The sequence below is a fragment of the Artibeus jamaicensis genome, unplaced genomic scaffold (assembly GCF_021234435.1).
Source record: "Artibeus jamaicensis isolate MK-2021 breed Jamaican fruit bat unplaced genomic scaffold, CSHL_Jam_final scaffold_833, whole genome shotgun sequence".
NCBI lineage: Eukaryota > Metazoa > Chordata > Mammalia > Chiroptera > Phyllostomidae > Artibeus > Artibeus jamaicensis.
Genome location: NW_026522056.1, coordinates 4,074,728 through 4,099,301, shown reverse-complemented (window position 1 = coordinate 4,099,301; position 24,574 = coordinate 4,074,728). Strand labels below are relative to the sequence as shown.

General features: G+C 42.6%; 1 protein-coding gene and 1 long non-coding RNA gene across 9 annotated transcripts in view; one reads left to right on the top strand and one right to left on the bottom strand.

Annotated features, from left to right (window-relative positions):
* Window positions 1-24,574, top strand: part of PSD3 (pleckstrin and Sec7 domain containing 3) — a 554,618-nt gene that overhangs the window by 138,313 nt on the left and 391,731 nt on the right. For 2 of the 8 annotated variants that reach the window (XM_053659805.1, XM_053659804.1), the window contains exon 1: window positions 14,286-14,797. The exons of the other annotated variants lie outside the window; for them this stretch is intronic. In XM_053659805.1, the coding sequence (XP_053515780.1) occupies window positions 14,770-14,797 (28 nt within the window). In that variant the 5' untranslated portion in view covers window positions 14,286-14,769. Of the gene's footprint in view, window positions 1-14,285; window positions 14,798-24,574 lie in introns of those variants that run through there. 8 annotated transcript variants of the gene reach the window in all.
* Window positions 584-14,257, bottom strand: LOC128626615 (uncharacterized). Its single transcript, XR_008390589.1, has 2 exons — window positions 14,159-14,257; window positions 584-916 (listed from the first exon to the last, which is right to left on the bottom strand). It is a non-coding gene; the product is annotated as an uncharacterized LOC128626615 (long non-coding RNA).

Below are 24,574 nucleotides of genomic sequence, written 5' to 3'. Positions count from 1 at the left end.
ACAAACGAAAAAAAAGGAAAGGAGAGAACAATCTCATACCCAAAAGTAGGAAGATTGTGTATCTCTAACTATTAAATAATTCTTAAAGTCACATGAAATATCTTTTTTGGGGGACCAAAATAGATTTAAAGATATGCAACTGTTGTTTTCTTTTGTGTGTGTATGTGACATCTGTGTGACCTTTTTACCAAATGACAGATTTTAGAGCATTAAGTAGCCCTCCATCTCAGTGTTAACAGTTTCTGACGTTCTTTAGAAAATTTGGGCATATTCAACTTACATTCACAACAAAAGGAGAGGCAAGTTTTATACTCTGACATTAATGTTGAGTATCCATCAACTACGAATTATTAATACTTCCATGGAAAATTTTTTATCTGAAAAAAATCAGTATGAGATCAGTATAGCTTACATTAGAAAATTAAGTTGTTTTCAATTTTGTTTCTAAATATTATATTTAACATATACACAAAAGGGATAGATAAACCACAGCTCACTTATAATTGTGTGTGTGTGTATGTGTTTGGGGCCAGTCTGAGAGGATTAAATGTTGATTTTTAAAAAATAAAAATTGCTCCACAAATCTTAATGCCTTTCATAAAAGGTAAAAACATTTTTATTTGTAACTCATTTCACCAATGAAGACAGTGATTCAAGTAAAATGAGCAGATAGATGTTTGTTTCGGGTTGGTATCCACTGTTGGGCCCTCCCCTCCAGGTACCCAGCGGCCCGAGCATCCATTGCCTGGTCGTGCTGAGTGGCAGGAGCGGCTCCTCTAGGAAGGCGATCACTTCTCCAAAATAAAGCAGGTCAAGGGATGTGTCCAGTTAGAACCCTCTTGAAGTAAAATGTTACGATGACTCTACTCAATTATCTTGCAGCCTGTGCCAAGCATCTACAGAAGAGTTTTCTCATCTGCAAAAGAAAGAGATTGAATTAGATCATATCTAACATCCCTTTGAGTTCTGTCTACAAAGCTAAATCTTTTGCTTATAGTTCGATTTTTCCACTCCTATTTAGGTAACAGACAGAAACAAATCTATCATCAGAATGTCACCTCTTTTCCTCACAAGTGGCACCCACATACTATGATGTAGATAATATACTTGTTATAAAGGTACAAACCTTTATCCTAAATCTCCTTATTGGAAAGCTTCGTAGTCCATTTGTTGGGGAGTGTGGGGGAAAACCTTCATCTACATATGTGTTTAGTCGTTTTTCAGATTGTTCTTGACTGCATTGTGTCAAAAAACAAGGGTCAATTAAGCAGAGTAGATAAAAGCGTGACTTTAAATTTGTTATATTACTATTCTGTTCCCTGCTGTGATTCCTCCTCAAAAAGTGGTGTGGCAAATGTGACTAAACTGCTAATGATAATAAGAATACATGATTCACATATTTTTGAACACCAGAATTGCCTTACACTTTCAAAATAGTGTTCTTAGCATTAGTACTTGATTGTCTGCAGTTTGTGATAGGTATTAGTCAATGACGTAATGTTCTTGCTCTAATAGAAAAACAGGTAAATGTCAGTAAATTAACACAATACAAGTTTATTTTTCACTTGCTTCACAGAATGTTTGTTGGTGAATGTTCTGCACACTCTGGACACTGGCAATTCTCCAGGAACAGAAAAGAGAACATGAAGGATCTCTTGGGGGTTTTAGGTGCCAGGCCTTGAAGTGGCATACACTATTTCTAGTGACGTTCCATTGACCAGAACTGGAAACACGTCCCACGTAGATACAACTGATCTAGGAGATGCAGTCCTCCCAATGTGCCCCGGAGGAAATTGGAATGGCGTGGTGAACACATAGGATTGTTTATGCTACAGTATCCACAGCAGTGAGTGAAGACAAGGGACCTGAAGGGGAAAGCAGCTTATCCAATACACTTTCCACACCCAAAATTAGAGTGAACCTTGGAGGCTGTGACAGTTATCATGCTGAGTTTCTTCTCCTGAGGGTGATTTGGGAATGAAAGAGCAGTGGAAGGTTGGAAACTAAGTTGAGTTCTGGTAGCTCAGTTGGTTAGAGTGTCATCCTGAGACACCAAGGTCGTGGGTTCAATACCTGATCAGGTCACATACAAGAGTCAGCTAATGAATGTATAGCAAGTGGAACCACAAACCAATGTCTCTCTCTCTCTCTCTCTCTCTCTCAAATCACTAAATAAATTGTTAAAAACGAATTGTTTCAAGTAAGTTGAAATGGGGGTGGAGAGGATGCATGCCGAGGAGGGAGAAAGTGCATCAGTTTGCAGTATGTGCATGAGCGTGCGCGCATGCGTGTGTGTGCGTGTGTGTGTGTGTGTGTGTGTGTGTGTGTGTGTGTGTGTTGGGGGATAGTTACAGAATCTAGGGACATTCTCTGTCAGCGACTTCACATTTTTGTTTGGATGCCTATCTCCTACCTTTCTACAGTTTACAACTTGCTTATAATCTACCCTGTTTCCTTTGCCACTGGTTTAAGCTTAAACTCTTTCTAAACTGCAACTTTAAGAAGCTAGAAAAATAAAAGCAAATTAAATCTATAGTAGAAAGAAGGATGGAAACAATAAAGACAGAAATCAATACAACAGGAAGTAGAAACAATTACAGATAAATAAATAAATACCAAATAAATTCTGATACTATCTGCCTGGAGGTAGCATCAGATTCCACAGGTTAAGGCAGGGGCATCAAACTCATTTTCACCGGGGTCCACATCAACCTTGAGGTTGCCTTCAAAGGGCAGAAATAATTTTAGGACTGCATAACTATCACCACTTCTTGTCTGCTAAGGAGTTGAAATTACATTTGGTCCTTTGAAGGCAACCTCGAGGCTGATGTGGCCCCCTGCCCCTGCCCCCGTGAAAATGAGTTTGACACCCCCTGGTTAAAGACTCAGTCCTTGAGGGATTAAGGGCAAGATCGCCCCAGCCCCAACCCACCCACTTCTGAAATCACAAGTCCAGGTTGTCACCTAGGCTTCAACTGACAGGTCATATAATTTTGTCATTTCTACAACCCCCTCGTCATGTTCAATTAGTTTGTAAGAGCAGTTCATGGAACTCAAAGAACTTACTGGATTTTGGTTTTATTATAAAAGGATTAACTCAGGGACAGCTGGATGGAAGAGATGCTCAGGGTGGGGCGAGAACCTTCCACGCCCTCTCTAGGGGTGCCAGTCTCCCTGAATCTTCCCTGTTCCCAGCCCGGAAGCTCTCTGGACCCTGTTGTTTAGGGTTTTATGGAGGTGTCATTACACAGGGACAACTGATTGGACCTTTGGCCTCAGCCCCTCTGCCCTTCCTGGAGGTCCTGGGGATGAGACCCAGAGTTCCAACCCTTTCCTGGCAACTAACCTGCATCTTCAGGTGCTGTCTGAAGTCACCTCATGAACATAACAAAAGACAATTTTATGCTCTCATCTTTCAGGAAATTTCAAGGGTTTAAGAGCTCTGTGTCAGAAATGGGGACAAAAACCAAATATGTATTTCTTACTATAAATCACAATATTATAACACTTAACTCTGGTGAGTTTAGCAGCATGTAAATCTGATTTAGAAGGAAAAGGAAATCCTCTTCTCCAGGGTCCTTAGAAAGTGGAAATACATGAATCAATAGACCAAAATACCTCTGTTCACAGAACTTAGAAGGGAAGTTAACTAAAAAGGGGTCACTGTCAGAATTCGGTCCTAGGAACTTGTGGCCTCCTGCAGGTAATTCATTCCTTATGTTTGGAATGAGAGCACACTGGAAAATAGGGAGAAAACCACAGATATTCACAAGTGTGAATATTCATAATACATGTATTTTGTGACGAGAGTTCAAGTCTTTCTACCTACTTTGTTGACAATGTTTACCAACATTTCTCCCTGTAAAGCCACTAAAATCCAAGGAATTCTTTTTCTTTTTTCTTTTTATTTTATTGATTATGCTATTACAGTTGTCCCATTTTCTCCCCGTCATTCGCCTCTACCCTGCACATGCCCTTCCACCCACATTTCCCCCTTTAGTTCAAGTCAATAGGTCATACATATAAATTCTTTGGCTTCAACATTTCCCATACTATTCTTACTCTCCCCCTGTCTATCTTCTTCCTATCATCTATGCTACTTATTCTCTGTACCATTTCCCCCTCTCTCCCCTTCCTACTCGCCTACTGATAACCCTCCATGTGATCTCCATTTCTGTGATTCTGTTCCTGTTCTAGTTGTTTGCTTAGTTTTTGTTTGTTTGTTTGTTCGCTTTAAGGTTCAGTTGTTAATAACTGTGAGTTTGTAGTTATTTTACTGTTCATATTTTTATCTTTTTTTCTTAGATAAGTCCCTTTAACATTTCATATAATAAGAGCTGGGTGATGATGAACTCCTTTAATTTGACTTTATCTGGGAAGCACTTTATCTGCCCTTCCATTCTAAATGATAGCTTTGCTGGATAGAGTAATCTTGGACATAGGTCTTTGTCTTTCATGACTTGGAATACTTCTTTCCAGCCCCTTCTTGCCTGTAAGTTCTCTTTTGAGAAATCAGGTGACAGTCTGATGGGAACTCCTTTGTATGTAATTGTCTACTTTCCTCTTGCTGCTTCAGGATTCTCTCCTTATCCTAAATCTTAGCTAATGTAATTATGATGTGCCTTGGTATGTGCTTCCTTGGGTCCAATTTTTTTAAGATTCTCTGAGCTTCCTGGACTTCCTGGAAGTCTATTTTCTTTGCCAGATTGGGGAAGTTTTCCTTCATTATTTTTTCAAGTAAGTTTTCCATTTTTTGCTCTTCCTCTTCTTCTGGCACCCCTATGATTCAGATGTTGGAATGTTTAAAGATGTCCTGGAGGTTCTTAAGCCTCTCCTCATTTTTTTGAATTTTTATTTCTTAATTCTGTTCTGGTTGAATGTTTCTTTCTTCTTTCTAGTTCAAACCATTGATTTAAGTCCCTGTTTCCTTCCCATCACTGTTGGTTCCCTGTATATTTTGCTTTATTTCACTTTGGGTAGCCTTCATTTGTTCATTCTGCTACCATACTCAACCAATTCTGTGAGAATCCTGATTACCAGTGTTTTGAACTCTGCATGTGGTAGATTGGTTATTTCTTTGTCATTTAGTTGTATTTTTTCTGGAGTTTTGATCTGTCCTTTCATTTGGATCATTTTTTTTTTCTCTTGGTGCATCTGTTACGTAGTAAGGGTGGAGCCTTAGGTGTTCACCTGGTGGCAACCCACTTCACTGCATTGTGGTGCTCTACGTGGGGCAGGGGTCCAAGCGGGAACAATGGCACTTGCTCTGCTCTCTGCTGGTTTTCAGTCACTTCCCCCGCTACCCACAAGCAAATCAGGTCCTTCTGGTGCTGATTCCCAGATGGGTGGGTTTGTGTACATTCTAGGACCCTGTGGATGTCTCCAATGAACTCTCCTGTGAGGCTGGGATTTTCTCCTACTGCTGCCTCAATCCCTACAGGTGTGTTCAGTCAGAGGCTTAGAGCCTTTATTTCCCGGAATTGAAACCCTGGGTTGTACAGTCTGCCTGGCTCCCCCGTCGTTCCTCCAGTTTCATCTGCACGTAAATGTGGAACTGCCCAGTCTGTGAGCGGCAGCCTCCTCTCCAGTCCTCTCCACTCGGCTGCCTGTCTCCGCCCCTCCTCCTGGTCTGGATGAATGTCTCTTCTTTAATTCCTTGGTTGTCACACTTCCATACAGTTTGGTTTTCTGTCAGTTCTGGTTGTTTTTTGTTTTTAAATTTTGTTGTTGTCCTTCTTTTGGTTGTGTGAGGAGGCACAGTGTATCTACCTACACCTCTGTCTTGGTAGGAAGTTCCCAGAATTTTTAAACAACATGCTATTCCCTCCCAAAATAAAGAGAATTCATTGACTCATTCACTCCTTCCTTCCTTCCTTCCTTCCTTCCTTCCTTCCTTCCTTCCTTCCTTCCTTCCTTCCTTCCTTCATTCATTCACTCATGCATTCAGTGAACATCCCTTTAGTACCTCCTGTGTGTTGGGCAATACACCCTTGCCAGAGACAGAAAGTGAGTAAATAAATAAGGTGTGGTCTTTGTCCTCTAGAGTGTGCTGAGTACTCTGATTTTTTGGGAGTCCCAATTCAGAACATTGAGAGATTCAGCTTTTGGGAGTTGCCTTGTCACTAAAGACTTGCCAGAAAAACTGTGAGGATTATGATAATAAGACTGCTTTTAATGGGAAGTTTTTTAAATCACAGAATACTGGAATTCTGCTAGTGGGAAGGCTGGTTTTCCCATTCACAGAAAAGGGAATGGAGGCCTAAGAACAAGAGGTCCCATTTCATGGTTAGACAGTGAGCGAGTTGGGGCTCTACCTGTCTTCTGACTCCTGGTCAACATCCAGGCAGCCTCTGGGATCATCGCTCACTGCAGAGCAGTGCTGTTACTAAGGGAGAGTGTCCTCCTGGAGAGAAGCCAGGGTGCATTTACAACGGAGACACACCCAGTCACTGGTAATTTCTATAGGTCATTTCTTCTCTGGAAAAAATATTATAAGTGAAATGCTTATTTCAGCAAAGAAATGTTTTTATACGGAATCCCCCTTCAATACCACTCTTGGAACAATTCCTTTTCATTTGTTGAAAAAGTGATTTGTTTTTTGAGGGAAATAGGGGCTTTTCTAAAATATTTTCAGCAATTATTTTGATAGTAAAGAATGTTTTGGTGCAGTAAGAGAATGCACATAGGCATTTAAGTGTGAAATAGAAAAATACCTGTAGCTTTCTGTGTATCTACATGTATGTAAAACTTTGGGTTTGGGTTTTTAATGCTTGTTAGTACATAATCCTGTGCTAAATAGCTCTATATTCTCTGAACAAACAAAGCAGTGCAATCATGTGGTATCTTTGGACCAAACTTTTGTTGGTCATTTTTTCAGTGCCTCCCATGTGCCAAAGCTCATGCAGGGCAGTGCTGTCCAATAGCTCTCCACGATGATGAAAATGTTCATCATCTCACTGTCTAAACACAGTAGCCATCGGCCATCTTTGAAATCTGGGGAGTGAGACTGGAGCACTGAATTTTTTATTTAATTTTGTTTTAGTTCATTTAGCTTTAAATTTAAACAGCTACACATGACTAGAAGTTATTGAGTTGGATGCGACAGGTATGAGGAACAGGCATGAAGTGTCTCAGTATCCGTAATGTGGCCATGGTAGGTTGGCCTAGACATAGAAGTAGGACTTTTTTTTTCAGTGATATCTGTCCACAAGGGTACCAAACATTCAGAATCTTCACCTCCAAACACATACATCTACATGGAGGTGATTAAGTCTATATGCATAGGTACAATATATAACTTACATAGTTAAATGTCCTTGTAAATCCATGTACACATGCATTCATAGAGAGAAGACAAAATGCTATGATTGACACTAGGAAATGTAAGAGGATGTTAGAAAGGGGATCTTTCTGTCTCAGGTTCTACTGAGGTGTCAGTGCAATAGATATCAAAGGAAATCAAGGTGAATGTGGGACAGACCTCCACCCCATGCACAGATTTTTAAGGAAATGGTCCTGACACCCTGTTCTGCAATTTTGGATCGCAGAGTCAGATCAAAGCTATAAAAAGAAGTGAGAATAAAAGGAGAGTGGGGGGGGGAGGGTGATGAGAGCTGCTGCCTGGCTCCCTGCTTCATTAGGGGGAGGGGCGGGTGTTTACTGTCCAACCCGGTCGGAGGTTGTTCCCTGTACCTGGAAAACACTGAGGCTGGTGGCCTCACTCCTGCCCCAGAAAGCTAATGGACACTCTCCTTCCCGGGAAACTCACTCTGAGAGTTGTCAGTACTTCTGGGGAAGGCGGGGTTGTGGGGGGAGCCTCTGCTGTGTGGTTGGGATTAGCCAGCACTTCCTGAGTGCCTGAAGCAGGGACACGTGAGTGTTTCTTGCAGACTAGATGTGGGCCATGTGCCAGAGAGCAGAGAGCAGAGAGCAGGACGCAGGCTGCCTTCTGGGGTCTATCCCACAGGGTGGGCTGGAAAGAGACACAGCAGGAGGAGGTGTCCTACAGGATATGCAGGCCTGAGGGACGCAGAGCACTTAGTTCACCCTCTTTCCTACTGCAAACTTCCAGCTAAACCGGGAAGATTTAATCTAGGTCAAGTTTGGACTGGCTAATTTAGTTACTGAATAGACCCTATGAGGAGAGGACCGATGAGTGAGCTGAGCAGCTTCGGGCCTGTCAAATTGTCGTTTAATGTCAAGGAAAAGTTTCTCCACTGAATGTAGTGATCATGAAGACAGTTTTGGTTACACCAGGAATGGAATTTATTCGACATCCTGATTTCAATACAAATATTGATTTCATTAGCTTTTTCTTGTTAAAATTGAAGATGCTATGTTTGGTAGTTACTTTTTTTGGTAACAAAAAATAAACAAATTAACTACAAATTAATTAATAAAGAGTTAATTTACATCATTCTGGAAACATATGTTAATCAGGTTTTTTAGTTAATTCTAGAACTAATTACTTTTGCAAAGAATCAGTGAACAAATATTAGTAACTGGGTCAGGCATAAAAATAGGTTGAGACAAAGTGAAAAATTGCCAGAGATACAGGCATTCCACACTCTCTTCCATTCGGCTTGAAAATAATGGAATATGTGGATGCAAAGAGGAGTGATGATCGCAGGATGTAGGGAGAGACCGCTAATTGAAACCTTTAGAGAGGAAAAGGTTTCATGTAAGGATAAGCTGAAAATATTCCATTAGAGAGCATCTATTTGTTTTCCTCCTACTTTCCTGGCTGTTCCTTTTTAGTCTCCTGTGCTGGCTCTTACTCATCTCCCTAACTTCTCCGTGTTGCGTTGGAGTGTGCTGGACTCTCCTCTTTTCCATCGCTCCTTAGGTGATCTCATTTAGCTTCGTGGGTATAAATACCATCTCTACTCTGACTCCTAAATTTATAGCTCCAGCACCAGCCTCTTCCTTGTACTCTGATCTCGTATCTCCAACTGTTCACTCAACACTCAGCAGGAAATGTAAAATGCAGCTGTAACCAAACAGGTCCAAAACCGAGGACCTCATCTCCCAGCCCAGGACTGCTCTTTCCATCGCATTCCCCAGATTAGTCAATGCAACTCCATCTTTCTAATATTTCACCCCAAAGCCCTGTTGTCCTCCTTGACTCTCTCTCTTATATCCATTGGCAAAGTCTGTCAGCTCAACCTTCAAAATATAACCAGAATCTGAACATTTCTTATCACTTCCTTTGCTGCCACCTTGTTGAAGCCTCCATCATCTCCTGCTTGGATTGTGGCTTTAGCCTCCTAATTCACTTCCCTGTTTCTGATACATCTTGCAAGGTGACCCTGGTAAAACATAAATCAGATTGTATAATTCCTTTGCTCAAAATCTTCCAAAGTCAGTTAAAGGCCCAGATCCTTACAATAGCTTCTCAGACCCCACTCATCACATCTCCTACTACCCATTCCTTGCACCCACGCAGTCTTAGTCACAAGACCTCTGTGCTTGGCCAGAACCTGCCAGGAAAGCCACCAGGGCCTTTGCATGTCCGGTTCCTCATGGATCTGCATGATTTACCTCTGTCATGTCCTTCAGGTCTTTACTCAACTTTCACCTTCTCAGTACAGTCTTTTCTGAGTATCCTTTGAAACCATCTACTCCCACCCACCCCACACTCCTTATTCCTTATCCTCTTTTTTATTCTCTAAAAAGTCTATTACCATAAAACATCATGTATTTTATGTGCTTATTTTCTGTCTCCCCAAGTTCATTAGACTGTAAGCTGCATGAGGACTGTGATGTTTTGTTTACTGATGCAGTCAGTAAACTATACCAAGCACATAGTAAATGTTCAATAAATATTCAATAAATATAAGTGAATGAAAAAATAATTTAAAAATAAGCTAAAATAAAAAAATAAGTGAATGAAAAAATAATAAAAAATAAGCTGAAACTTATTTGGGTCATGGGGAAAAGGTGAGCTGAGTTCGTCCTGTGCAACAGCTCATCCTCTGATTGAACATTTCCTGTGCACTTGCTTCAGGGCAGGCAGTACCTACTTCCTCTTCCGTCTTTCCCAATTTCTCTGCCCCTTACAGTCACACAAGCACATTAACCGCATTTTTCTCTTTGCTTTTATCTCCCAATCCTCGTATTTACCCAGCATTCACTGGGAACTCACTCAGCAGAGTCAGATGCCGTGGTGCATTTTGTCTTGCACATGGCGTCTTAGATTGACTTTGGGCTGCTGAAATTCAAGTACAACCTGACTTCAGATTATTGCGTGTGTGAGCTGAAAATTAGTTGGATATTTAAGTTGAATACTTCTACCTTAAATAATAGCAATTTTCAATCCAAAAATTATTTATCGAGCCCCTACTATAGGCCAGGCACAGTGCTAGAACCAACAAGTGCAACAATAAGAATTAATGTCCTCTACTCTAGTAGATGAATTCTTTGTGTGAAGTTGGAATATGATTTATAAGGCATCCTATTTATGCACTGAAGCACACATAACTTCTAATTGAAAAAGAGCCCTTCTAATTGAAAATACTGTAAAGTTTAGAGTTCTTTGTGTATTTCAAATAAAAAAATTAAAAAATGCATATTTTAAGATTCATAGATTCTCTGAGAATGTACATAATGAAGTGTGAACCATACAACAAAATGAAAAAATATTTTCTCTTTGTTATTTTGACATGAATTAACTGACATCTATGAAAGGACAAAACTCAATGATAATAATAAAAACGAGTTAATGAGTTTCAGTTTCAAGCACTGAATAGTAATCATTGCACAGGAAACCCTGAAATGTCTTGAAATCCTACAGTTCACAAATGAAAGAAACATAAGAAGTCTTCTCAAATTTGACAACACACTGAAATTGTAGAAGCTATTTTCAACAATGATTGTGAGGCAGGAACTTTCTAAAAGGTCAATAATAAAAAAATAACCTTTGATCGACCATGCTAGAGGAAAGACTGGACTGAGTTTCTGTTGTACCCGCAGAAAATTGCATTACAGGCTCACTCTACCGTATCACACCCACTAGGTTGGCTGTAGTGAAAGTCACAGACAATAAAAAGTGTGGGCTATCATGTGGAGAAATTGAAACCTATCGTTGATGGGAATATAAAATGGTGCAACCCCTGTGGAACACAGTTTGGCAGTGAAGCTAAATAGAGTTACTTATGACCCACAAATGCTACTATAGAGAAATGGAAATACGACGTCCATGCAAAAGCTTGTACACAAACATTTGTAGCAGCATTATTCATAAAAGCCAAAAAGTGGAAAGAACCCAAAGGTCCATCCACTGATGAACGGATCAATAAAATGCAGCCTATCCATATGGCAAAACATTATTTGGCAATTAAAAAAATAAAGTTGTGTTGCATGCTGCACATGAATGAGCACTGAAAACATTATGGTAAATAAAAGAAACCAGGCACAAAGGAGACCATATACTTGGTTCCATTTCTATGAAATGTGCAGAATAAACAAGTCCATAAAGACAGAAAGTAGATTAGTGGTTGCCAGGGGCCGAGAGGGTTGGAGGGAAAACAGGTGTGATTGCTAGGAGTATAGGGTTTCTTTTGGGGGGTTATAAAAATTCTCTAAAGCTGACTGCGGTAATAATTGCTCAAAAACCACGGACTTGTTCCCTTCAAATGTGTGAGTTATATGGTATGTGAATTATATCTCAATAGAGCTGTTTAAAAAAAGTATTCCAAAGGAATGGTCAAGAGTACGCAACCAAAACACATGAGGGAAAGTATGATGGAGGTATTTTAGGAGCTTAATTAATAAAAATATTATGAAGACAGTTAATACAAATGTGTGGTTTTTCTGGAGTTGGTAATGTGTGTGGAATTTGTCAGCTTTTATAAATTTGTATTTGACATTTTTTCCCATTCTAAAAAAATATTCAGTTTTGCACCCCTCCCCCCAAAAGTCCACAATGTGGTATTTTAAACTGGCCTTCAGAAACAGTAAGGATTGACTGTATGAATGACTTATACATGAGAGAACTTTAACTTCATTTTCATTTCTTATTTTGACCTCCAGTATCTAACATCTTGCCCACTTCATAGTTTCTCTTTCTTTCCACACCATGTGTACCAGGCTCCTGGGCAGAGTGTGGGGGAGGAATACGGTGCTATGTGGATAAATATTGACCAGCCCATGCCTCTTTAGAGGCTGCTGCTCAGCTGGCCTGTGTACCCCCTCCCTGCTTTTACCAAGGTGGATGTTTGTGTATTCTGACACTGACCTTGAGCACAGTTGTGATTATTTGAGCTGGGTGCCTGGCATCCCTGGGGGCTAGAATAGCAGAAATGAGGATTCTTCCTCTATTTTCAATATTTTAAAATGCCTAACAAAATATTTACACACAAAACAGTGCTGGCAAAATGGACTGTCAACCTTTATTTGGTTTTCTTTGTGTTTTATCAACTCAGAAGTTGTAATATGGGTTGATTTATGTTGACTAAAATTTCCATCATTTATACCTTTGATTATTTAAGGTGGGAAAATGATTATTTAATAGATGTAATCACCTTTGTAAGTAAGACCTTGAAGCATTTCGGATTCAGGGAGAAAAAAATTTCTTAGTGGTGAAAATGGTAAACATATTCTGTTGCTTGCTTAATTTTTGAAATGTCCCTTTATTGAACCTTTACTATGGGCCAGGAGCACTACATAGTCTGTCATGCTAATAACAGTTCTGCAAGTTATCGCTATCCTCATTTTACAATTAAGGACAGAGAAGCTCAGATTACAAGTATCTATTCCCAGGTCCCTTAACTAGTAAACTCATGTAAATCTATGTCCGCCCAGCCTGCTGTATAAATAGTATGTGTGGGAATAGTTGGTATAGTTTTAGATTCAGCTTAAAATCCTCTACCTTCCTCCCTTTATAAAATGTTGGTAACTTTCCCAGTTAAAGGCCACTGGGCCAGTGGTGAGACCTCAGGTAGCAACTATTATTTCCTACATGTTCATACTCCTGATTCCTTGCCAACAAAATCATGAGACCCCGAGGTTCAAAGAAGCTGAAGTTTAATGGAAATGGGCACACAGGGATTGACTTCTTGAGGTATTTCTGTAAGGGTGAAGGTAGGATCCATAAAGGAGAAATATACCCAAATAACTGGGTGCTTTAAAACCCACACATCTGACCAAACTGCTGTGCTAGCAGGGGAGCATGGATTGAGATCACTTCTCAGAAACGGAAATGGATTTGTGTAAATGCTCCCACATCCTCATTCAGGCTTCTCTATTGGGTACCACTGGCTGACAGATAGGTGTAAATGGGGCAGTCAAAGCAAAAGTTGGGGAAGCATGTGCCTGGCTGCGTCCTGTCCTGGTGGGCTGGTTCCATGGGCCCTGAAGGAACTTGACCCTTCATACCCACTCAAAGCCTGACCGTGGTGGCCACTTCCCTTTATTTGGGCATCTTCTATGGGTCACAAGAAGACTAGTCTTGGTGGCATTAAAGCTGTAACACATACCGCAAGCCCCACGCTACTGGCCACATGGGGTTCGATCTCCAGGTGCTCGGGTCTGGCAAACATTGAATTTTAAGGTGAACCACCACTCTTTGACTCTAATAAACCTTACAGAGGGTGGTTTTTAGGTTTCCTGTCCCCTTTGCCAGGGGAGGGCGCCCTTGCAGACTGCCTCTACAGCACACAGTCCAGGGGAAGAGGACAAAAAAGCACGGGTTTTCGGCATTTTCGATTGAACATGCAGTTTTGAAGTGAATTATGCCCCGGTACGCATATTCGGTTAGGACAGTCTCGAGACAAGATTGCAGGACCCAGGCGAGTCCCGTCCCGAGGAGCAATAGATCTCATATGGGTCGCCCATAGAGCTCCCTCAAGGGGCAAAATACAACACGGACCCAGGAGGTTACCCCTCTTCATACCCCCAGGCCCCGAAGGGACGCCTGGGCACTCCTCGCGGGACGGAGCAGGACGGCGGCCAACTCCCGGCCCTTCCTTAAAAGAAACACCAGCCAAAGCGCCCCTTACTTTTCTTGGGGGTGGGAAAACTGTTAGCGAACGAGACAAAGCAACAGGCAGATTTCCGCCAGGCGGAGCGTGAGTGCTCGGCGCCCGGAGGCGGCAGCCGGCCGCCGTTGCCCACTCTGCCCTCTCCGCCCCTTCCCGGCACGCTGCCCCCTTCCGCCTACCTCGCTGGAGTCTCTCCCCCCAGCCGCGGCCTCCGCCCTCTTCCAGCCCCTTCCTTCCCCTTCCCCACTGCTCAGCGTCCGGGTCCTCCAGGCACCGCCCCCTCCACCCTCTCACCTTCGCCTCCTCCCCCTCGGGGCTCCTCCCGCTTCTCCCCAATCCCAACCCTCCCTACCCTCTCCGCCCCTCTGTCTCCCTACCCGACTCCGCACTCCTGCCTCAACCCCGGGCACCTTCTCCCCCGTGTCCCGAACTCTCTCACCCCATTTCTCCCCTTCAGTCTCCCCCTCCCCCTTCCCCCCACTACCTCTCCCCCCCGCCGGCCCCCCCCCCCCTGCCCCGCCCGGCCCCGCCCCTAGCCACCCCGCCCCCTCCACGCCCCCGGGCGCCGTCCTGCCCACGCTCCTCCGCTGCCTTAGCTTCGACACCGCTGGGGGCTGAGCAGGCAGCCTCCACTAGGGTGCGCGCCTCCGCCACCGCTGCGGCCTCGGGGCTCCTGCCACCGCCCCTCACTCGGCAGTCCCGGGAGCCCGACCCCGAGCACCGGCCGCCCGCCTACCCGGCCGCCCGCCGCCTTGAGGCTCCCCGCGCGGTGGCGGGCTCGGCGCGGGCGATGGAAGATGGAAGGAAGAAGTGCTGCGGTGAGGCTCGGGACCCGCGGGGCCGAGGGAGTGTGGGGTCGCTCCGGTGCTCACCGTCTGGTCGGGGTCGGGGTTTGGTTGGCTTTGTCGCTGGTCTGTTCTCCAGGTTCCCTGGGCTACTCGTGTTTGTTGTGCTTTAGCATCAGCATCTGGTAGAGATTTTCCCTTTGCTCTTTCTTTCTTTGTGTTTGTTAGGAGCCCAGAAGGGTCAACTTTGTGGTGTTAAGATTTTGGGGGTTTAATTCAACCCTGGGCTTGGAAAACCTGAGACTTGGACGAGAAGCCTGAGTACTCATTCTTGCTTAATGATCAAAAGGAGGATAGCATTAAAGAGGACCCGATGTGCAGATTTTACTCTGCCAGGTCAGCTCTTGTATTTAGGGACTATCGTGTTTCTCTGTCAAAAAGAAAAAAGAAATCCACAAACTTGCGTTGAGCGACAACGGAAGATTATCTAGTATAATATTCCCAGTAGCTTTTAAAGACGTTTCCTTCTGTTTCACATGCATTTAGTGTTATCCGCCGTTTTCAGCTATACGTTCTAATAAGTGATGTTCTGAGATTTTAAAAAAATCAGATTAACACTTAGAGAACGTGGCGTCAGAATGTTGTCACAGACCTAAATAATAAATTTAGATAAATGTAGTTTATCTAATAAAATTAGGTAAATGTAGTTTAGTTCCACTGATGTCGAAGGATGTTCAACACTCGGTAAGTAGGCAGGGGAGGTAATGGGCATTACGATTTCATTTTCTAGAGACTGGTTTGCCTGACAGTGCAGGGGATCCAGGATTTCCACTCCGGAATAACTCTTGAGTAGGTCCAGGTGTTGGTGTGGGGAAGAGGGAGATCTGGAAAATTACTCTAAGAGGGATTCTGGGAACAAATACTGCAGTTCATTAATTGCGATGAATGCAGTATATGCAGAGGTCTTTGCAAAGCCCACTTGCCTGGTGAGCAAGACAGGATTTCTGCTGTCAAGGAGCTTGCTTTCTAGTAGGAGAGACTTCTGCAAAGGTTAGGAAGGAGGAACCCAGAAAAGAAGAGAGAGGATCTGGCCTAAGAGCTTGGAAGTCCTCTGTGAGGAGCTGGCAGTTGGGCTGGACCTTGAAGGGGAGGGTTTGGCTGGCTTTTGGGGAGTGAGGGGTGGATGTTCCCTGCTGAAGGAAAGGAAGTACACTTTCTTCTTACAAGAAATACTTTATCATCTTTTCTTTTCTTAGAGTGTTTGCAAATCAAGAGATAACTCCTTAAAAGTCAGTAAATTCCTCTTTGGCACTTAACAGTACAACATATCAACGTAATCAGCAAAACAATGCAAAATAAATTTATACCTCCCCAACCAATTTTTAGTGGCTTGGTGCGTGTTCTTCTACAACTTTCTTATATTCATCCACAAGTCATGTTACAGATATACAGGGTGGGGCAAAAGTAGGTTTACAGGCATGAATGCATGAAACAGTTTATTCTTGTATTGACATTTATTAATTATTGTGTTATTTTACATAAGAATGACTATAAACCTACTTTTGCCCCATCCTGTATGATTTTTGTCTTGCATGTTAGATATGTCATTAATACATGCTTTTGTGCTAAAAGGAGCACAATGGTACCATGGAAAGCTCTTGGACTAGTAAGTAGGACACCTGGCTCACAGGTTTTGTCACTGGCTGAGTTTTCGCCATTGTCCTGGTCAAATCATTTAACCTCCGAAGCTAACCTGTTCTTCCCTACAGGATGAGGGCATTGGGTTGATGCTCTCTCAGAGCCTTCTAGCTCTGGCATGTTATGGTTTCATGCCTAAACATGTATGTGCATTATTTACTCAGTGATTTACTCTTAATGGCACATTCTGAATATCTCTGTGTGTTCTGTGAACAGATCAGTGCTCTCTTCCTGGCCGTTGAATACGGGAGAGTGATTGAAGCTGCAAAGTTAAAATAACCTTGTTTTAAGGTGAAATTCCACAGTTGAGTGATTTTTAAAAAATGGAAGCATAAGAAGGTAGATTTGCAAATCTGAATGTGTATTGGCTTTAAGAAAAATTTTGTTGGCCCTGTTCATTTCATTTGTGGCCAAAGAATAATACATACTTTATGATGCACAGGGTACTCAAGAGGCTCAATTTCGCTTAAATACTAGCAATTAAAAACACAGGATACCCTGGAAATCTTTATAGGCTAGTAAATCTTGGGGGTTTGGAAATAAAAGTGAAGTAAGACAGAAAGTCAGCTCATTGAAAAAGGAAAATTTAGAGATACTTTCCACGAATGGCTCTACTTGCTTTATAAAGCCTTGATATGTTTGTTAGCCCTGATGGAAAAATATGTGAGTGGGATTTAGCCTGGCATTACATTAAAAAATACATCGAAGATGTCGCTACTTTTTAGACGTGATTTATTTTTGTTTTAGAAATTCTGGACTCATCTGTTGCACATTATTCATAAACAAGACTCCGTCGTGGCCATGGGTGATCAGTCCTGGTTAGGAAGTGCTGAGGCAAACACCGTGTGAACATTATTAGTGTGTGCGCTTTGGCCTTGACACTTGTTTGTTTAAGGTTTACCCGAGGTAATGTTGTCATTTGGCAACTATGAAAAGAGCATTTCTCTGGGCTTGGGTTGGATTAGGAGGTGAATAATGGATGGTGATCCTTTCCAATTTTAAGAAATGAATTCAGACGTGTTTGAGGTTTAAGCAGTCAGTTGTGAAAAATAACCTGGTTAGCAGCAGGTGACCCAAATCTGTTTACCTCAGGATGTGACTCAAGTTCACAGAAGGCGGGCATCCAGTCTAACTTCAAATCATTGATGCTTTCAGGGTTCTCAACATTCAAGGCTTCCCCTGTAGGCCGGGCCAAGCAAAGCTGTCCTTGGCTTCCCTTTGCTATGAGTGGAGGTACTTTCACATTGAATACTGCCCCTCAGTGCTTCCTGAGTTCCTTTACAGTTAAAGGAACTGTTATAGGGGAGTATAGGGTACAGGTGAAACTCTCCAGAGCATTTGCTCGGTGTACCCAGGACTGGACAGCTTGTATTGTTCATGGTGTTGTATGCAGACTAAGAGATTCACTGGAGAGAATTTTAGCAGTGGCATTATTTTATGAGAGTGTGTCCCTTTGTATGTTCCCGTGTTTCCGAGGTACAAGACCATCTTCCAGGGGCATTTTTCACATGTCCCAAATTGCCTGGTGTTGGTGGTAGTGCTCATCGGCAGTGCCAGCTACAGTTGCGGGTTACAATGCAGAAAAAGGATAATTTGCAGCATGCAGTGAACAAGTTATTCTTAAATCCAAATTAACAAATTTCTATGCCTTGTTCAGAAAAAAAGGTGATACTCATATCATTAATAAAGAATCTTTGCTTCTGCTACCTTGTTTATATGAAAATAGCACATGTCCCTGCAGCCTTTGTTTTCTTCTGGGCCCAGAAGGTCAACAAACTGGGGCCCATTGGTGCCCAGTGGGTGGGGACCTCATTGATACTTCAGGGCACCGAGATGTGGAGCATTTTCTCTCTCGGGGACAGCTGTGGTGTGAGGGAGTCACCAGCTCCTTCCCCCTTGTTCACAGGAGGGCTAGGGCTTGACCAGCGCCCAGCACTCATTTCTTGGGACTTGCTTAACCATGAACTGCTCTCTAGTTTGAAACTCCTTTCCCCTGGCCACAAACGAGTGAGATGAATAATTTGTACATATTCATGGATATTTTTAAAAGTTCATTATTGGAGTTTGGGATTTAGTAGGAAGGTGAACATTTTGACCTGAGCCTGGGGCTCTTTTTCTACAGACTTTTCATGTGGGTTGTCTGGGAAGCATTCTCCCTTAAGTTTTGTGTTAAGTCCTAACTTTTGGAAAATGTTGAAGTGATGTTTTCAGGCATGATGCATTGTTACAATCACAGCATATATGTGTGTGTGTGTGTGTGTGTGTGTGTGTGTGTACCTATACACACACGTATATATGGTAAAGATTCTTTTTTAAAAAGATTTTATTTATTTATTTTTAGAGAGGGCACAGGAGGGAGAAAGAGAGGAAGAGAAGCATCAGTGTGTGGTTGCCTCTCACATGCCCTCAATCGGGGACCTGGTCTGCAACCCAGGCATGTGCCCTGACTGGGAGTCGAACTGGTGACTTTTTGGTTCGCAGCCTAGTGCTCAGTCTATTGAGCCACACCAGCCAGGGCCCACTCACAGTTAATATTTATTGAGATCTTATTATATGCTTTAACACAGATTACCTGTGACACCCCATGAATTCAGTTTGCATTCTGAAGTCTGGAGAGGTTAAGGAATATAGCTAATAAATGGCAGAGCTGAGATTTAAACTCAGGCACTCAGTTTCCTTAACCACCACTCTGTTTCCATGTCCTCAAAATTAGCATTGTGTGTTGCAGAAACTGGCCTTTTTGGTTCTAATATTTAGATTCTGTGGGTCTTAGAATCTGAAATTGAATGACTGATTCATCAACAACCATTACTCCATGTATCTGTTGACTAGTGGGGCAAGTATTGTTGTTTGGCTCAAGAAATAGAAATTGTATGATATTCTTTTAAAAACACACGTCGTGTCTAAAGGGATCACTGTAAGGCCACATGTAAGGACTTCTATACAGTTATAAATCATTGGAATTCAGAAGAGAGCAGATTAACAATTTAAAATGGAATGTAAGGCTCACCTATTTTAACTTCTAGCTACATCACCTCGTAGAAGTGATCTCAACTTTTCTGCAACTGTGGTTGTTGACACAAAGAAGGCTGCTTGTGTGTGCGTGTGTGTGTGTGTGTGCGCACGCGCGCGCCACCCAGGAGCTGGGGCTTCGGTGGTTGCGAGGAGGTGCCTGGAACAATAGGAGGAGAATGGGGACCGAGCCTGGGGGGCATTCATGAGACACCAGGCGGCAGCTGCTCCCTGTTTCTCCTGCCTTCTGTGCCCAGACTTCGCGAAGGAAATGTCAGTTATAGAAACGGAGCAGCTTGGTTCTTCCTATGCTGTTTGGTCTGTGAACAAGGGATATAGAATACTTTCAATAGAAGCAGCTGTATCTTCTTTTGTTGGGCCTCCAGGAGATTATTGGTTAAGGGCTCCTAGAACTGCTTGTCTCTGTATATGAAAACTGACACCCTTTTTTGAATTTCGATTTCAACAATACTTGTTTTCCAAGAAGTTATTTGACAGGCACAGGGTAGAATGAGTCATGGGGCACGGAGGGGAGGGAGACCTAGGTGTAAGGCAGTGTGAGTGGATGATTGCTGCCTCTGTGTGATTTTGTGATTCTCCAGCAAAAGTTATTCAGGGAAATGCTGAGAAATGGCAGCAGCTCTGTGATTTCCTGGAGTAACCCCCTCCGACCTTCCTTTTGTGTCTCTAAAAGCTGCAGGTAGTGGGTGTTTGAAGAGGCAAGATGTCTCCTTGGGCCCGAAACTTTTCATTTGAATATAAGTTCCTTTGGGGCAGATGTTTTATGTTTTTCAGCTTCACTTCTTGTGTCTCTAAAGGGTCGGTGAGCTTCCTACCCTTTCTGCTGTCCAGTACATTCCTGCTGATGCAGAAGCTGAAATAGAGATTAATATGCTCTTTATTCATTCGTTCAGTGAATATCACGTGTTTACCATGTGCCAAGCTCTGTGTTAAGGTCCAGAAAACCTTGTCCACTAACCACTAAGAAAATCTGCCAAGAATGTTCACAAGCACTTGGATCATACGTCTGAGAGAGAAACTTCGAGATCTGTAAATACTAAATCTACTGCGTCTGAGAACTCTGCACTGACAAACTCTCATAGACTCAGTGAAGGTGCTCTCAAGTCAGCATTGTTAGTGGAACTTCCTGCTCTGATGGAAGTATTCTCTATCTGTGCTGTGCAGTGTGGGAGGTAGTGAGCAGGCTCAGGTAGCTACTGAAAGCACATTCAGTGGGGAGGGAGATTTAAGAACTGAGTTCTAAATTTTATTGCATTTCAGTGAGGTTCAGTAGCCTTCTGTGGCCAGTGGCTAATATACTGGACAGCACAGCTCCGGAGCAAAAATGCTTTAACATATAGCACTGGCTCTCCCGGGCAGTCATTTCTCATTTGCCTGTCTGTTGCTTATGGTGTGTTTAGCAGCCAAGCTCTGCTAAGCTTTGAGTTTTGCACACATGTCTTCCATGATGTCTGATAAGCAGTGAGAGTGTAAGGAGGCATGGGATTTTTATGGAAATAAAAGTGCAGGTAAAAATCATTGAAAGTGAAGAGAAAAAGAAAATGGATTTGCCTCAGCCCGGTAAACTCTGTTGGTTAGAGCTTCGTCCCAGTGCTCCAAGGTCATGGGTTCCATCCCTGGTCAGGGCACGTGTAAGAACCAACCAGTGAATGCACAGATGGGTGGAACAACAGACTGATTTTTTTCTGTCTCCTTCCCTCTCTCTGAAACCAATTAAAAGTAAATAACTGAAATGTATTACACAATAGGAACTCTCCTGAAAGAACATTGAAACAGGTAGCAAGAGATGGCTGTGAATTGTTTGAGACCTCGGGGAGGGGGAGAGAATGCTGTGGTTGACCCTTTTTGTTGCAGCCTGTGGGTAATAGTCTCATAGCTCCACGCCCCTTCAACTTTGCATAGCGTCACACACAGCATCCAGGCGGGGGACGCTGGGTATTTGAGGGCTCAGGTCTTTCCTTTGCCCCCGCAAAGCTGTCTTGGAGGCCTGCAGATTTTCAGTGTGGGTGAAATTGACTGGGAAAAATACCTGAGCAGCATAAATCTTGGCAAGGGTGTGCCTGGTTTTAAAAGTACTGCTTGTGAGGGTGCTTCTGCTCCACGGTTAGAAATAGAGGCTGCCCAGAGATCGAGGCGTGGAGAAGAAAAATCTTACTCTTTATCCCCAAAAACCTTTTAGTGACAAGTCTTAGAGGTGGACAGTCACATTTGCAAGCTCCAGGGTTTTTTCAGGGGCAGGTGTGTAGGAATAGCCTCAAGTTTAGCATGTGCGAAGTCATGAGAGAATTCTCATGTTTGGGCCTCTATTGGAATACATTCCGGTTTGGGGTTCTGTAACTTGTGAAGACACAGTGATATCAAAACATAGCAATGCAAAAATCTGGGGATAGGAAGAGCCGAAAGAATAACATGTATCCTGTAGTTATTATGTGCCAGACACTCTACAGGAAGCATTGTTCATATACAGATTTCTACCTTCTTATATGTTCTTTACTATATTGTAAGATAGGTGGTATCCTTATTTTCAGAGGATGAAATTGAGGTTCATGGAGGTTTAATGGGCTTCTTTTGGGGGCTTCTTTAATGGGCTTCTTTGTTTTAAAACAACTTTATTGAGATATAATTTACATACCATACAACTCATCCATTGAAAGTCTACATCAGTGACTTGTGTGTGTTCACAGAATTGTGCATTCATCATCACAGTCAGCGTCCGAGCACATTCATCGCTCCAACACAAACTGTAGACACATTAGTTGTCATTCTCGAATGCCACTGTTGCTCCCATCGCTGACCCAGGCAACCCCTCATCTACTTCCTGTCTGTATAGGTTTGCCTATTCTGCATGTATTATATAAATGGAATCATATAATATGTGGCCTTTTATGACTGGCTTCTTAGCATGTTTTCAGTGCTCATGTTGCGGCATGTATTATTAGTACTTCACTCCTTTTTATTGCTGAGTAATATTCAATTGAATAGACAGACCACGTTTTATTTATTCATTCATCGGATGATGGGTTGTTTCCACTTCTTGGCTACTAGGAATAAAGCTGCTATGAACATTCATGTACAAGTTTTGTGGGACATGGGCTTTCCTTTCTCTGGAGTATATATCACAGAGTAGAATTGCTGGGTCATAATCGTAACTCTGTGCTTAATACTTGAATCTATCGCCAAACTTTTACACAGGGGCCGCACCATTTTACATTTCCATTGGCAATGTGTGAGAGTCCTCATTTCTCCATCTCCTCATCAACACTTGTTATTTTCTCTCTTCTCGATTCTAGCCATCTCAGTGGCTATGAAGTGATATCTCACTGTGGTTTTGCATCTTCCTAACGATGTTGAGCTTTCTCTTCATATGCTCTTTGGCCACTTGTATATCTTCTTTGTAGAAATCCTTTCAGATCCTTTGCCCTTTCAAAAAAATGGGTTGTCTTCTTATTGAATTGTAAAAGTTCTTTGTATGTTTTGGATACAAGTCTATTATCAGATATGTGCTTTGTGGATACTTTCTGTTCTGTGGGTTGTCTTGTCACTTTCTTATTCCTGTCCTTTAAGGAAGTGAGCCTGAGGTTCTTTATCCTAAGCAAAACATGAGAGGTCTTAACATACTTTCTAGGGCCTCACATATTTGTTGATGTCAGTCAACAGAGTGATTTGTATAATGAATATCACTCTTTTTGGTTTTGGTTGGGAAAAAAAGGGTGGATTTAACCCTAGCCTTAAACCAGGGGTGTCAAACTCATTTTCAGGGGGGACCACATCAGCCTCGTGGTTGCCTTCAAAGGGCCGAATGTAGAGCTCCTTGCCCCTACTTACGGAGTACGTACATTTATACAGCCCTAAAATTACATTCGGCCCCTTGAAGGCAAGCTCCAGGCTGATGTGGCCCCCGTGAAAATGAGTTTGATGCCCTTGGCCTAGACTACATCACGTGTATTGAAAGGAAACTTGTGAAGTCGTTGCTCTGGAGACTTTTATGTATAGGAGATAGTGCCTTCCTTCTGGATTAAACAGTGCACTGCTTAGAAGGCAGAGGACACCTACTCAGAACACCCCTCCTGAACTTTTTAGGTCTCATAATTTTATGAAGTAAATAGTGATTCCCAGACTTGTCTATCACAGGGATCACCTGGTTTTCAATTTCCAGGGCTGCAGGAAGGTTCGGGTTCAGTTCTGCAGTGACACTTTTCATAAACCCCCACTTAATTCAGGTCAGGAGCACCTGAGAAACTCCGATTTAATAACTGGTGATAATCATGACCTTTTTAAGAGCAGTTGCCCCTAGGACTTAATTAGGCCCCTTTAGCGGGTGTGGCCTCCAGGTGACAAACATCCCTCACGGTGATTATAGAGAGCCCACCCAGCTAGTCTGGCTGCTCTGTTTACAGCAGCTACTGATCTTGATCTAAGGCAGCCTGTGCTCTTCCAACCTTTTGCGTAGTAGGGATGGTTCCTCTAAAAAAATTTAAGCCAGATGAGAGTGGACACATTCAGAGAGAAAGAGGTGAAGAGATTAAGAAATACAAATTGGTAGTTACAAAACTGTCACGGAGATATAAAGTACAGCATAGGGAATATAGTCCATATTAATGCAGTAATTATATATGGTGCCAGATGGGCACTAGACTTATGGGGAATCGCTTCACAAGTTCTGTAAATGTCTGACCACCGTGCTGTACACACGAAAGGAATGCAGAATAACACTGGAAGTAAACTGTAACTGAAAAATAAACGTTAAAAAAATTAAGCCAGTTTCATAAACATTTTTAAGTCATAAGGTTGCCAGCACCCTCTTGACAGTATTTCTCCCCTCTTTTTCTCCCTTTGAGATGTGTTCATGTTTTCCGGTTGGTGGTTTTGTTTTTACCCTTGGTGAATCCTCGCAGGTCTCCATAGCCACATAGATCTCCACGAACGCCTATGGGGAGAAGGTGTGGAAAGCAAAATCGATGGCATTTTTTTGTAATCCTTACCTTTCTTGTTTAAGGTTGTTTGGCAGGGTCTCCTGAAGGACTTGATAAATATGAGGTTGGGCCAGCTCTTTAACGGGGGAGGCAGAGACTCATTTGC